Source organism: Mus caroli, unplaced genomic scaffold, assembly GCF_978045245.1.
Source record: "Mus caroli unplaced genomic scaffold, Mus_caroli_1 scaffold_20, whole genome shotgun sequence".
Lineage (NCBI taxonomy): Eukaryota > Metazoa > Chordata > Mammalia > Rodentia > Muridae > Mus > Mus caroli.
This window is the reverse complement of record NW_028227275.1, coordinates 12,513,800-12,529,135: the sequence shown is the minus strand read 5'-3', so window position 1 is coordinate 12,529,135 and position 15,336 is coordinate 12,513,800. Positions and strand designations below refer to the sequence as shown.

The 15,336-nt window shown below is 39.8% G+C and overlaps 1 protein-coding gene across 1 annotated transcript in view; it reads left to right on the top strand.

Moving 5' to 3' along the window:
- The window catches only part of Sorcs3 (sortilin related VPS10 domain containing receptor 3), a 596,124-nt gene that overhangs the window by 527,157 nt on the left and 53,631 nt on the right, over window positions 1-15,336 (top strand). The window contains exons 15-16 of the mRNA XM_021151815.3: window positions 11,312-11,429; window positions 12,747-12,880. Coding sequence (XP_021007474.1) covers window positions 11,312-11,429; window positions 12,747-12,880 — 252 coding nt within the window. The remainder of the gene's footprint in view (window positions 1-11,311; window positions 11,430-12,746; window positions 12,881-15,336) is intronic.

The following is a 15,336-nucleotide window of genomic DNA, read 5'->3' as shown; positions in this document are numbered from 1 at the left end:
ACACGTTCATCTCTTAAAACTGTTCTGGCTCTAGCACTTTATAATCCTGTTTGCTCACTTTCATACCTCAGGTATACTTCCCAACTGGAGACCAGGCCAATAGTGACTGCCATAGTTTAAGGTCAGTTGTGAAATTCTGTACTCATTACAGGCTTTAGACCTTGAGACAAATAGGATCATAATTGGGACTTTCTAGTTATAAACATCCTATAGATTTTTCTTTTCCTTCCTTCCTTCCTTCCTTCCTTCCTTCCTTCCTTCCTTCCTTCCTTCCTTCCTTCCTTCTCCTCCTCCTTCTTTTTCCTCTTTCTCTCCCTCCCTCCCTCCCTCCCTCCCTCCCTCCCTCCCTCCCTCCCTCCCTCCCTCCCTCCCTCCCTCCCTCCCTCCCTCCCTCCTTCCTTCCTTCCTTCCTTCCTTCCTTCCTTCCTTCCTTCCTTCCTCCAAATGTGCTTTCAGGTTTATGAATTCCATGGTTTTTCTTCCTTTTTTGCAAACAGGCTATTTAGAGCTGGAGGTAAGAGCTCCCACCTCTACCCAAGCCTGTGCACCACACTGTGCAGTCCAATGGCCGCTAATGAGTAACCAAACACTTCAAAACACTGCTGGGAAAGTGTTTGTGAACAATGGGGACCACTGTGTGTTCTTTGTTTCTGTCATTTGCTTGCTGTGGTGCATTCTTGGTTAACTCCTTTAGTTTCCTTCAATCTCAGTTTCCTCTTCTGTTAAATAAATGAGGTAATCCACACAAAGTGCTTATCATATTCCAAATGTTCAATAAATCTTCCTTTTTGTTGGCATAATTACTGTTATTTGGTTGAACTTTGCTGATTATTCAGGGTTCTCAAACTCTCACACAAGAGATTATACATATATATATTGGTGTACTATATGCCTCCTAAATTCTTAGACATCTAACCAAATAGATACTTTAATCACAATTATCATACCATAATTGCTATGTATTTGTGTACATCTCTGTGTGGCTACACATGTAGAGGAATATACATGGAGGTCAGAAGACAACTTTAGATGGAAATCCTTCCAGTGCTATCCACATACTGTTTTGAGACAAGGTCTCTGGTCAAAAACTTAACAAGCATGCTATGTAGGTTGACCAGCAAGCCCCAGGGATCCTTTGCCTCTGCACTTATGGGATTTTTAGTGAATTCTACCATGCCCAGATGTTTTTATATGTGGGCTGAGGATCTAAATCAGGGCCTCATACTTGCATGGCAAGCAATGATGCTAGTTCTTCTACCTTTATAGAGACTTAGATAAATCCCTAGAGGAGTTTGAAAAAACTATCTTAGATAGAGGAAAAACAAGCTAAGGAAGTTATGCTTCCCTTGGTCAAGGACATAGGAATATAATAGGTACAAGGTAGTGAAAGGTTCTACAACACACAAAGATACATGGAGACTAATATTCAGAGGCTCAAGTTAATAAGTTTGCATGAGGTTTGTGACTAGGTCATGTGCAGTATCTATCTTGGGAGTCTCCTACATAGAGATTGAATTTGTGGATAGAAATGAGATTAGTGATCACTGTTTTGATCAAGAAATCAAAGGGAATTTACATGTAGCTTGTGAATATGGGAGATTTATAAAAGTCCCAACAAAGGACAAAGAATCTGTCTAGTGCTAACAGAGAAGACTGAGTTGAGGACCGGGTCTCTCCTGAAAGATTTCTAGCCTGATAGAGAAATCATTGAGTAAATAACAGAGGAAGTCTAAATCAATTTCAGAGTTTCTCAGAATATTGGGAATAAATCTACCTCCAGACCCTGCTACACCACTCCTGGGCTTATACTCAAACGAAGCTCCACCATACCATGAGGACACATGTTCAATCATGTTCATGGCATCTTTATTTGTAATACCCAGAAAATGGAGACAACCTAGATGTTCCTTAACCAAAGAATAAATAAAGACAACATGGTGCATTTACACAATGGTTCATTACTCAGCACTTAAAAACAAAGGCACCAGAAATGAGTAGGCAAAAGGATGGAAATAGAAAAGATCATCCTGAGTGAGGTAACCCAGACCCAGAAAGACAAACACGGTATGCACTTGCTTATAAGTAGAGATTAATTACAAAGTCCAGGATAAGTATACTATAAGCCACAGACCCAAAGAAGCTAAGTGACAAGGAGGATCCAAGTAGACATCCTTGAATTTCACTTAAAGGAGGAAATAGATTAGACATTGGGGTAAATGGAAGGAAGAAACTGGGTGGTGGGTGATGGGAACAGAAAGAATGAAGTTGGAGGAGCATGGAGGGAGGGAAAACTGATAGACAACTAAATTGGACAGGGGAAATCTCTGGGACCAGCTAGAAACTCAGGACAACAGAAACTCCCAGGAATCTATGAAGGTGACCCTAGCTAAGACTCCTAGCAAATGGGAGATATGGAACTTGAACCACCATCTCTTATAACCAGGCAAGATTTCCAATGGAGTGATTGTGAAGACAACTCAGCCACAAAAGCTTAGACCCACAATTTGTCTTGCCTACAGGATGTATAAGGGTAGGGGATGGATCAGAATGTGAGGGCAAGCCCAGCCAATGACTGGCTCAGCTTGAGACCCATGCCATGAAAGGGAGCCCACCCCACTAGTGATGGTATTCTGCTCTATGTGCAAACCAGAGAGCATAAATGTTGTCAGAGGGACTTCACCCAGAAACATTGGACATTGTGTGGAGCTTGGGAGATCCCATGGAAGACAGTGAAGAAAGATGAGGGAGCCAGAGGGATCAAAGACACTACAGGAAAACCTACAGAGTCAACTAACAATGGGGCCTATTGGATACTGAACTGCCAATCAGAGAACATGAAATGAGAGAGCCCTAAGCCCCTCTGCACAAACGTAGCAGTTGTGCAGCTGGATCTTCATGGGGGACTCCTAAAGGAGGATGAAGGACCTGACTCTGTCTACATTGCCTGACTTTGGATCCCTTTTTCTAACTGTACTGCTTTGTCTAATCTCAGTGGACTGGTCAAGGATGTGCCTAGTCTTGTTGAGGCTTAATATGCCAGGGCTGGTTGATGCCTGAGGGAGGCCTCCCTTATTCTGGGAAGAAGGGGAAGTTGGGTGGATGGCGGTGTGGAGGGGTGAGAGGGAGGGACTGGGAGGAGAGGAGGGAGGAAAAGCTACAATCAAGATGTAAAGTGGAATAAATAACTTAATCAATAAAAAAAGAAAAGAAAATTACAGAGTTGGAATTACCCTTCATGTTTTGTTTAATGTGCTACTCAGGCAAATAAAAGTGGGATTTAGTGGGCAGAAGAGTTTATAATGAAGATGAAGATTCTTTTGAAAGAAAAAGATGTCCTGCTGTAAATCAGTGAGTTCAATTCAGAGGTCTCCCAAAAGTCACTCCAGTTAAGTTCCCAAGTATTATCTCTGAAAGGAAATTCTTTTATTTGAACATTTCTAGGCACTTTTGGTGATAACTTCTTGTTTTCCTTTGTGGCCAACCACTGTCTTAAAACTTCTCTCAGTTTCTATAACTATGAATAAAAGCCCTTTTAACCAGAGATCCAAATGTACCAAACGCCTATGCAGGGGAGAAGCAGGTGACTCAGAACTTTTCTCCAGGAAAGAGGTAAACATCTTTATAGAACCTACTTCTCTAATTACATTTACTGTGGCATTGTTTCCATCTAAATTATAGCAATTATATACCCTGATCCCATTTGAAATCATTTAATTAATGAGTAGCTAACTCCCAGTGTGTTTGGAATTCTAATGAAGTCTTTTCTTTTTGTGAGTCACCTCCCTCCTCAAATTAATCACCCTTTTCCCTTCAGAAAGGCTTACTCCGTCTGGATGGTGGATTGAACAAAGTGTGTTACTTAATGTCCCAGGAAACTACATTTGTTATAGAAACACTAACACAGTCTAGGATGATCAGAGGTGGAGTAGCTTCTACGCCTGCTCCTCCAAAGATTGCTTTAATTCTTCTAAATCTCAAGGGACATTGAACTCAATCACATTCCTTGACCCAGAAATAAAAGGAGATAAAGCTATGGTAGCAGTTATTGAAAAATGTGATTGATTTTGTGTGATTAATGCTATTCATTAATCAACCAAGGACTGTATTAATTTAGTACCTGTTGTATAAAAGAAGTACTTGTGAATGCAAAGATGGATGACTATAATAGGTAGATAAATCCACTGATCAGAAGTTTACCAGGAGATGGCCAAGTTGTGTGTCTAGAGATATACACAAAGACTGGAAGGAAATACATTCTCAGAAGTCATCTTCAGAGACCCATATTCTGGGTCCCATCATTTTGAGTTTAGTCCACTGAACAAGAGTCATCTTTTAAAAGAAGGTTGAAGAATTCAGTAAGGGATTTGTTCAAGTTCATCTAGTTAATTGCAAGGCAAAGGAATATTAGGAAAAATCAGTCCTTCTAATATCTCTGCAAAGCACAGACAGCAAAGCACAGGGCTATCTGTGACCAGTGTCTTGTTAGCAGTGTAGACATTAGGCCGGGCAAAAGTTTATAACAAAGATTATGCTGGTCTCTTAGGTTCATAGAGCCCAAGATGAATCTGAAGTAGAGAGACAAACACATGAAAAAAATGCATGTGGCAAGGTAAAAAAGAAAACGGGAGTAATAAATTTTAATTGATTTTCTCCCCGAAAATCCATATAATGAGAAATGGCTCGGAGGATTCATTTATTTTGTTCCTGTGGTTAGGAGAACTTCCTTGGGAAACCAAAGGGCAGGCCACCTCTTTCCAGGCAGTCATCTATATTTATGTATGAGATGTCTAGTATTTTCAAGGTTCAGTATGAAGGAAAAAAAAAAAGACAGATTCCCACATTTGGGGATAGTGCATTCTTTGGAAAACAGATTGTGAGTCAAGGCTATTGAAGCATTTGAGGAAACATTCGACTTAAACCTTAGGTGAATCTGTAGAAATTCTATCAATGAAAAGAAAGGTGATGGAAATGCACCTTTGTTGTCTATAGGATTTTGAGAGCTAAGACTGTATTAGTTAGTATGTTTCTTTGAGTTAAGAAAAGAAACAAGATGACAAGGAGCTGGCAAGGTGGTGCACCAGGTGAAGGAGCTGGCCACCAAATATGGTGACCTAAGACTGAACCCTACATCATAGAAGGGGAGAGCCGACTTTTGCAAGTTGCTTGCTCACAGGGGCACAAATGCAAGTACATGTATGCACACACACACACACATACACACACACGCCATGGTAATAATATAATGATAATAAAATATTAATAATAAATAATGATATAATTATATTAGTGATGTATACTAATAATTAATAAATAACTAAAACAACAGCAATTTAAAAGGTATTTTTATAAAGAAGTAAATAATACAATTCTGAAGAAGGGGTCCCAAAATGGTTTGTTGTGACAACTGTAAGGAAGAGATATCCTCTTGGTAGCAGTGAATTTAGCCAAGCTGGAAACTGAAAAAATTTTCAGGTTTAGGACTCAAGGGGAAGAGTGAAGCAGATTAACTTTAGGCAGGAAGATCTTTTTAAAAACTGTAAAATTGAAAACAAAATTTTAATACAAGTTATTTGGTCATGTTTTTCTTCTTCTCTAAGTCCTCCAACTTCTCTACCCCAGCTTTCTGTTCTTTCTGTTTCTCTCTTACTTTCTCTTTAAAAAGCAAATAATGCATAGACAGACAGACAGACAGACAGACAGACAGACAGACAGACAACACAGAGTAATCACAATCAGGACCACACAGCAGGATGGAAGTCCCTGTTTATATGTTTCAGAGGAATGGAAGGTCATGTGCTACCTGATGGCTGTCTAGGCCACAACACATGCTGTCAGGTTGTCTTTGGACTAGCTGTGAGGACAGGAAGGGCAGGAGTATAAATAAACAATTTACTTTAGTTCAGGAAACCAAATTAATCTAGTTTGGGGCATTATCATAATTCAACCAAGATGGAGGAGCTTCATAAGATGAGGAAAGAGCAGCTCTTCTTGCAAAAGTCTTGAAAATTAGTTTCACATTGCAGGATCCCCATGTTCCTCCAGTCGACCCCACAATCTATTTCCCATGCCTTATCCAACAACAAGTATTGCTAGGAACTGCTCTTTCCTATAGAAGACAAATACATCCATAAGGCATCCCTAACCTTTAAAAGTTTCTATTTAGTTAAACAAACAAACAAACAAACAAACAACCTTGAGTGAAAATGCAAAATGTAAAAGTAGACCATGTAGAAGCCCTGGAAGGCCTCTGTCACCGGAGCTACTTTCCTGCAACCCTGGTTTGTAGGCACATGAAGTAGTAGTACAGATTAAGCATTTGCTGATAATAAATCAAGAAGAAAATTATTTTAATACAATTCTTTGATACACATATAATTTTACCACTTATAAAGATGAAAACAAATCTGCCTACTAATGAGATGGAGATGGGGCTTGTTTTACATGAAGAATTAAATCTTCACTGAAATTTTGTACACTGCAGGATGCAGAAGGCATTTCTATACCTTCAGCAGTTTCCAGAGTTCGGTAGTCTGCTTTTATAATCCTCAAGGCTGAGAATGTTATTTCACATAAATACGTAAAACTAAATGTCAGAAGTACATTGAGGGCTATTTCTGAAACTGTTGGAAATTTTGTCATAAACCCAAGCAAAAATTCAGTTTTCAAATTTTTATGAAACTCTTTAGTAACTGAAACCCAATGGTAATATCTAAAATCAGAGTCTATCAAGATATAACCCATAGATAAACTAACTTGATACGGATGTGCCGAGAAATAATTGTAAAAAATTAAAAGTCTTTGTTTTTTTTGTTTTTTTTTTGTTTTTGTTTGTTTTTGTTTTTGTTTGTTTTTTGTTTGTTTTTGTTTTTGTTTGTTTTTTGTTTGTTTGTTAACTAATGTGTTATGCTGTTGCAAGGTCAGAAAACTCTGTGCAGTAAAAGCACTTCAGTTGATGATGGCTAATAGATGCAAATCTGGACTGAGGTGTTTGGGGCAGCAGAGCTGCAGTGCTACTGCATAGTGGGATGGCACTTTCAGTACAAAGAGTGCCCATTGTATGTTCAGAACCAAGGCTGCAGGGCAGATGCCTTCAGAAAGACCTTGGGTTCACTAAAATTTCGATTCTGCATTAACTTCTAGTTATCACCCACTCAGAAGTCTTTTGCTGCTGCCAACTCATTCATGAGCCTTAGATTCAGGACTGTGACCCCGTGTGGAGTTGTGAAAGTCTGAGGGTATTTTTAGAATATTTGTTTTTAAAACTACAATGCAATGGCATAATTTCCCTTCTTCCCTTGGCTGCCTCCAGTTTCCCCCATGCATCCCGTTGCTTCCTATATAATTCATGGTCTCCTTTAAAAGCTATTATCTATTGTTCAAAGTGTGGTTCGAGGACAGCATTGTCAACATCAGGGACATCAGCGAAATGCAGATATTTAGGCACCCAGAATGTGCTAATGAGAACCTTGGTAGTCAACCTTCTCATAGGCTGTGTGCTTGGACCAATGTCAGTTCCTATTCAGCATCAATCCTAGGAAATGATAAAGCCCCACTTGCAGCCTCATGGTCACTAACTACTGTACCCTTTGACCTTTGACTGTTTGTTAAGAGTCACCTCACACATTAAAAACTTTCTTCCTTAGAATGCCAAAGTATTTCTTCTCCCTTTTCCCAAGACGTATCTGGAATTACACCAGTTTCAGTACAAACATAGGAGATGACTATGAATCCTGTTGCCAGCAATGTTAGTGTCCTATGGCTTCTGTAACAAACTATACACAAGATGGCTTCAAAAACAGTATCTATTATTTCACAATGCTGGAAGCATTTCAAAATCGAAGGATTTTTCAGGGGAACTCACTCTTCGTGTCTTTCTTTCTTTCTTTCTTTCTTTCTTTCTTTCTTCCTTCCTTCCTTCCTTCCTTCCTTCCTTCCTTCCTTCCTTCCTTTCTTTCTTTCTTTCTTTCTTTCTTTCTTTCTTTCTTTCTTTCTTTCTTTCTTTCTTTCTTTCTTTCTTTCTTTCCTTCTTTCTTTCTCTTTTTTCAAAGCCACAAGATCTTACTGCCCCATCCTTATGCATAGTATGGGATCCATATAGGAATTTTCCTACTAATATATCATGTGCTTTGACTGTTTTCATCCCAGCTTCCCTTTATGATGACGCTAGGTGTATCTTAGCCTGCTTACCCCCAGTTTATACTTCTGTCTTCACAGGACCTCTGCACTTCCCTGCCAGTCTTCATTACCTGTTACAGAATACTTCCCACTGATTTTAAGGTCTATCTCAGCAAGGTCCATCTCAGTCCAAGATGCTCTTATCTTATTGTAGTTGACTTAAGTCTGCAAGCTCCTTCTCCCAAGTGAAGTTTCATCATAGCTTCAAGGATGAGGACATGTTCATATCCTATTGAAGACCATCATTCAATCCAGCCTATTGTATTTCTCACTCCTTTTCAATAATACCTAAACTTTGGCAACTACAGAGATCTTTGGATGGTCTGATAAAAGACATTATTTACACAGAAATACATATTTATGTCAAAATAAATATGTGATTTTTTTAAAAGTTTAGATTATTCAATAGCAGTCTATGTGTTAGCTGAAGTTGATTCTTTTAACATAGTCTTGGTCCTTTTAAAATGACAACAACTTACAGTAATTGTGATTTTTCCTTGTGATAAGGCTAGGGTGTTGCCTCTTTTGTTCTTAGGTAACACACACAATCTTATTAATTTATTTCTGGATTATCTAAAGTATTATTTTTGTGAAATAATCACTTACATTGGCCACATGCTTATTGGTAGAAACCCTGTAACGGCTGCTATTATATACCCTCAGCTGTCTGAAGCTAATATCTGTTATCCAGTCTTTATGCTGGTACCAGAAGGGGGAGTTGATTTTACTCCCTATTACAGCTTATCTTACTAAACTCTACCTGTCTGTAGACTGTCAGAACCTACTGGGTCCTGATTCTACCATGAAGCGTATTGATTGTTATTTCTAGCTGCGTGTCATCAGAAAGTTAGGTTTCTATAGATAAGCATTATTTTCATGTCTTTAAGCCATTTAATAAGAATGATCAATAAGGAAAAGCACACAACAGAACCTTGCCAGCTGACTACCCATTCCTCCTTCCTCTTGGTTTCAATACATTAATTAGATGTTGTTCAGCCACATCACCTTATTAGCAGCTGGCTCACGTTTTTAAAATTTTTCTTCAAAGCTGCTCTGCAGACCCTGTCACCTGCCTTGTTGACATCCAGGTAAATTATGTACTTTGTATTTTCTTCTTTCTGTCTAGTAATCTTCGTAGAGAAATGAATAGGATTAATTTGACATGATGTATGTTGTTAGCCATGAAATAACTGTTTAGAGTAAGGAGAAGGATTTGCCTTAACATGACTAGCATCCTGATACTCAGTTATTTCCAAGCAAGGAGGGCTTAATGCAGAGAACAGGGTGTGAATGGGGAGGATCTTGATATCTAAGCAGAGGAGAAAAGAGATATTTGTCAAAATCATCTTCAATATTTTAGTGTTTTACTGATCCAGTTATTAATTTAGCTCTCTTATTGCCAAGCAAGTAGAACCTTTTCATAAGTGGTAGTTGTTTTGTTAAAATTTTAATGGTCCTGATGTGGTGGCATATTCCTATAGTTCCAGGAGGTAGAGGAAGTAAAATCAGGAGTTCAAGGCTGTTCTCGGATACATGGATTGCCGTTAGTCTGAGGTACATGAGTCCCTGCCTCAGAAACAAACAAACAAAAAACTCAAAATATACATATATAAAAAAGTAAGTGTTATAACCTGCACCCTCTGAATAGATTCAGAACCACATAATGGGAATACCTTGTTGGATGACATGATGTCTCTGTATTATTGGGTTTACACACTAATGTATTTAGCAAGAGCAAAAAAGACAAAGACATAGAAATGTCAGGAAAATACACAGTATTAGCTATTTATGTGGACTATTCTAGGCTCAAAACTTCTAGACTTTCAAACCAAGCTAAGGTTTAAAAAAATAAAAAAGACAAGCAGTCTTGATAGAGCATAGCCCTCAGTTTCTCCCTCAAAGTCTGTTTAATCTTTTAGATAAGGCTGTAAACTTTTCATTTAATTTTTATCTGATAATACATTCAAAGCTGTTTCCGAAGATTTCTTTTAAGTTAGATGATCTACAAAACCAATCTTATTTTTTCCCCACATTTTACAATGTGTCGTAGTCTTCACCGCCCTCCTGCAAGCATCTTCATCTTCCAGAAAGTCAAAGGAAACATCCCAAGGATAAGACCATTGGTTATCAGGATAAGGATGTCTAAGTGAGGGCAGGGGAGAGTGCACGGCTGGTAATGTGACTGAAGCTTGCTTAAGTGGATGGATGGCCTCCAGTTCTTTGAAAGACTTCACTTGTTCTGAGCTCCCAGCATGACCGGCCTCACCTCCTCTCCATCAGAGTGATAGATGTCTTGCACTATAATCTCATGACATCCCACCCTAGTGGAGAATTGATGGTCAGTCTTTTTTTTTTTTTTTCATTTTTTTCTAGAATGATTGATCATTCATATTTATAGGCCTATCAACAACTGGGCTTTACAAAGGTCAGTATTGATTATCTGGACCACTCAGATGGCATTCTTCATTACTATACATAAATATGACTTTCTTTTATTGGAATGCTATGACTTTTCAAGGAAGGCAGTTAAAAGAATAAGCATTCACATGAGTTATATAGTGGGAATTTCAATTAAAATACACATAGATGGTCACAGGATTTTAGCATTGGTAGGCTCATAGTTAGGTAAATATATTTTACTATTTCTAGTATATGCAACTATGTAGACATGCATGTGAACAAGCACACACATTCTCTCTCTGTCACACACACACACACACACAAATTCTTTTATAGATGAGGAAACGATGCCCATCCCTGGACATGAGTAGAAAAACTACTAGTCCTGACCTCAAGTAGACAAAGTCCATAGAAAGAAATGTAAAATCTCTGGAATACAAAATGCAAAGAATGGCTTCATGTGGGTGGTAGATTATTTGAAAGCTTTCTATAGAGCACACACAGTAATTTTGCAATAAAAATGAGTGGTCCTAACCTACCGTGATTGACAGCCACTTGGCTGGAGTAGTGAACCCCCTGGGCATTGAATGGTGAAATCAATCTCTTAAGGACATCACTTTGGAGGGATAAAACAAGTCTAGGTTGTCCGGATAGCCCCCTCTGGTGTCTGCTTTCTCACTCACTCACGTTGGGCTTGTTTTTCACATCCTTTCCCTCACTTTCCCCCAACAATTAGAGTATTTGGCCACTTCAGCCTGCGCTCCGAATGGCAGTTGGTGAAAGTGGACTACAAGTCTATCTTCAGCCGGCGCTGTACCAAGGAGGACTTTGAGACTTGGCACCTGCTCAATCAGGTACCCCCTACTGTGGGATATGCTGTCCTCTCTAGCAGTATAGCTACTACCATCTGGGTTAAGTCTTTTGTGATCTGATTATCTTAGGACAGAGAGTAGGTATGTCGCTTGAACATGTGGATGTGACTATGAGGGAGGTAATTTTAAATATCCAGGCCCAACAGGGGTAGATAACATACATCCCAGGACTGTAATGAGTACATACTCATTAGGTCACAGAACATCCTGGAGGGGAAGGTTTGGTAGTAAAGTAGGATGTCACATCAATTGGCAGAGAAGTGAGTACCAGACAGTTAGGAAGGAAGATAGTATGCTTATCTGTCCTGTCCTTTTGGAAGGTCAGAGCGTGTCTCAGGACAGCTTGGAGTCAGGGTCCTAAAGTACCTGGAAAAGGGATAGTGAGACAAGATGCATGGTGGATAGCTCTAGTGATTCAGATATTTGTCACCATGCAGAATAGGTAAAATTTCTCTATTTTTCCCAACCCTTGGGTCCTGACACTTTATACCATCTTTTATTCTTTTTGCCCTTGTCTAAGACTTACGACTCTAGTATAATCATTTATGAAAGTGAAGGGGGAGCAGAGAGAGAGAGAGAGAGACAGAGACAGAGACAGAGACAGAGACAGAGACAGAGACAGACAGACAGACACAGAGACAGAGACAGAGGCAGACACAGAGAGATTGATTATTAGAGATGTGCCCAACCTCAATTTTACTGTGAAGACAATATAAACAGTAAAAACAGTTACCAGGGGGCTGGTGAGATGGCTCAGTGGGTAAGAGCACCTGACTGCTCTTCTGAAGGTCCGGAGTTCAAATCCCAGCCACCACATGGTGGCTCACAACCATCCGTAAAGAGATCTGACTCCCTCTTCTGGAGTGTCTGAAGACAGCTACAGTGTACTTACATATAATAAATAAATAAATCTCAAAACAAAAAACAAACAAACAAACAAAGAAAACAGTTACCAGAACTTGTCTTCTCATTCCTTTAGCTGCCAAAGCCATTTGGATAATGATGTACTGGCCTGTAGAGTCTGAAGTGTTTGTGTTCTCCACAAAGTTGGAGAAGAAACAATATTACATAGATATGACAGATAAGATGTGTAGAGGGGTAGACCTGGGCCAGCCATCCATAGTGGTTCTTTCATTGTGCCATTAGCATCTTCGTCCTTGAAACTCCTGCATGGTTACTGGTTACTGAGAAATAAGATTGCTACACTGAGTACTAAAGGCAAGTCTTTTGTTGACCAACTAGCTGACTTCAACCCCTGTGTGTTTTATTGCCTGTCTCACTATGGGCTTTCTCTTTAAGGGAGAGCCTTGTGTCATGGGGGAAAGGAAAATATTCAAGAAACGCAAGCCAGGCGCTCAGTGTGCCCTTGGCAGAGAGTACTCTGGGTCGGTGGTGTCAGAACCCTGCGTCTGTGCGGACTGGGACTTCGAATGGTGAGTCCTTTGAAATTTCCTCTTGAGTTACAACTAGATCCTTAGTTGCTTGTGGGAACGGCTGGTGGAGTTAGGAACGTGAGACACAGATGCAGGATGTACATCTGTGGTTCTTAGATGATGGACCAGGCAGGAACTCTGCATCCCTGAAGGGGAGACTGGGGCACATTGATAGGGAATGGCAGTGCTCCTGTTCTGAGCAGCATTTCCAACAGCCTTTCCCTTATCTCCCCAATTGGATTAGATGGTCCTGGAAGGCTGGCGAAGGACACTGATGTGGCTTAGAGAGCTACTGTCCTAGGCAGTTACCTATATACATATTCTCTCAAATCTCACTCCTACCTGTGAGCATACTGTCTTCATTTCCTCCGATTTTTATTTTTATTTTTAACTTACATATAATATTTGCATACATTTACAGAACAGCATTCGTGCACATATATTGCAGTGCACATATAACACTGCAATGCTCATGTAGAAGTTACCAGCATCTCCATCTGCTTGCAAGTTGGTCAGTTCTTTGTGTAGGAATTCTTTGGACTCTTTTAGTTCTATACTACAATTCTGCCTCTAATGACAATGGAAAAGTGCAACACATGAACACACATGCACACACACATACACGTTTTAATATCTAATTTTTCCTACATCTGATGAGTCCCAAATATGAAAATTTCTAACCTCCAGCTTCCAGCTTCTTCCTCCTCTGGGAGATAAGTCTGTTTAATCGATATGACATGCATTTGGTTTTCTAAGAGAAATAGTATAGTTAGTGTGGTTGAAGGATCCTTTTTACTAGAAGCTAGTCCTGGCCCAGTTTCTCCAGTTTCAAGCAAACCCAGAGCCACTCATACAGTGGTTGAGATAGAAGTCCCAGGAGGGATTGGCCTCACTGCCTGTAGGTCCAGGCCATCAAGGAGCCCTTTCAGGTTCTGCCTCCAAAACACACTGCCCCTAAAAGCACTTCTCTCCCTTCTTATAGCTCTTATTACCACTCTAACTTCAATCTCCCAACAGTAACCCTAAAATCCTTGATGCATGTCTTCAGGCCTAGCTACTAGACCAGGTACCTTTTTTTTTTTAATTCCAAATCAGATCTTATTATTCCTGTACTTAAGTTGATGGATTCCTCTTTCCCTTAAGGTACTGTACTATTATAGGCCCTTTAGCCTGGTGTCCTTTTCTATCTAATCTACTTTTTTATTGATCTTCCTTCATTTGCTTTATTAAAGCCACACGACCAAATGCAGTCATTAATCCAAGCTCATTCTTGGGAGAAGGAATGGAGACTACAACGGTTTCCCTCAGGTTTCAGTGTGGCTGACACATTTTAGTCACTCGTGTTTCTTCGAAATGTTTAGCTTCTGCACAATGCTGGAAATGCCTTGTCCCATGTATATATCCCGCGCTCTCTAGCATACTACTCTACTTTTGTTCTGTTAATTCTCACCCTATGAAGTGATGGTGCTTTTAAAGGCTTTGCTATCATCTGTCTTTCCCCAGTAGAATATAAGTGTTACAAATGCAGGGGCTTTTGACCTCCCTCACTATTAAAATCCCAGTGCTGACTCCACAGTAAACCTTCAATAAAGAGCTGTGACGTGTTTCTGAGTGTTGTTTTTAAGAGAGTCAAAACCTCCCCAACTCTGGGAACGTGTGTCCCTCCCTCTGGCCTCAGGTAGATGCATGCTGCCTCTGTATTCAGTCAGAAGCTGAGGTTCCGTTTGATAATGTATATTGATTATACTGAGCTTGAAGGAACAGCTAGTGTTCAGACATCAGCTCCTAGACAAGGCAGGAGATGGGGCAGTGCCAGAGATGGGTTTGATGTTCTCTGTTACAGAATAGCTAAGTATACTGCAGTAGTCAGAGCCTCTAGTTCTACACAGCAGCCTCCTTCCACCCATCTCCACGTTATCTAGCTATGATCTAGATGCCACCTTTTCATTCCTGAATTCCTAGAATGCTAATGGATAACTGGAAGTTACTTGTGCAGGGTGATCATGCCTCCTCCCTATCCGTTCTTCATTCTTTCATAACCTGGCTTAGGTGAGATTCATTAAAGTAAGATGTACCAAATGGGATTTAAAATTTAACATCAGTGTCCCTTCTGTGTTAGAAGATCTTTGAAAGCAAGAATGTTTTCATGGCTGGAAAAAAATATTTTTTGTTAGGAACCACAGACCAGCATATAATCAGATCAAGTAGACATAGCAGTCTCCTTAGAAGTATAATGCAGACAATGTTTTTCCTACTTTCTCACTGCAGTAACAAGATGTCTGAAAGAAGGTACTATACAGAAGCTGTTATCAGGGCTCATCATCCTAAGCATGAATAGGCCCTGAGTCTCTGCACATAAGAGGAAGGCAGAAAATAGAAAGCAGACAAGAAGTCAGGCCGGGCTGTAAAGTTCTTAAAGCCTACCTCTAGTGACTCACTTTTTCCATAGAAGGTAT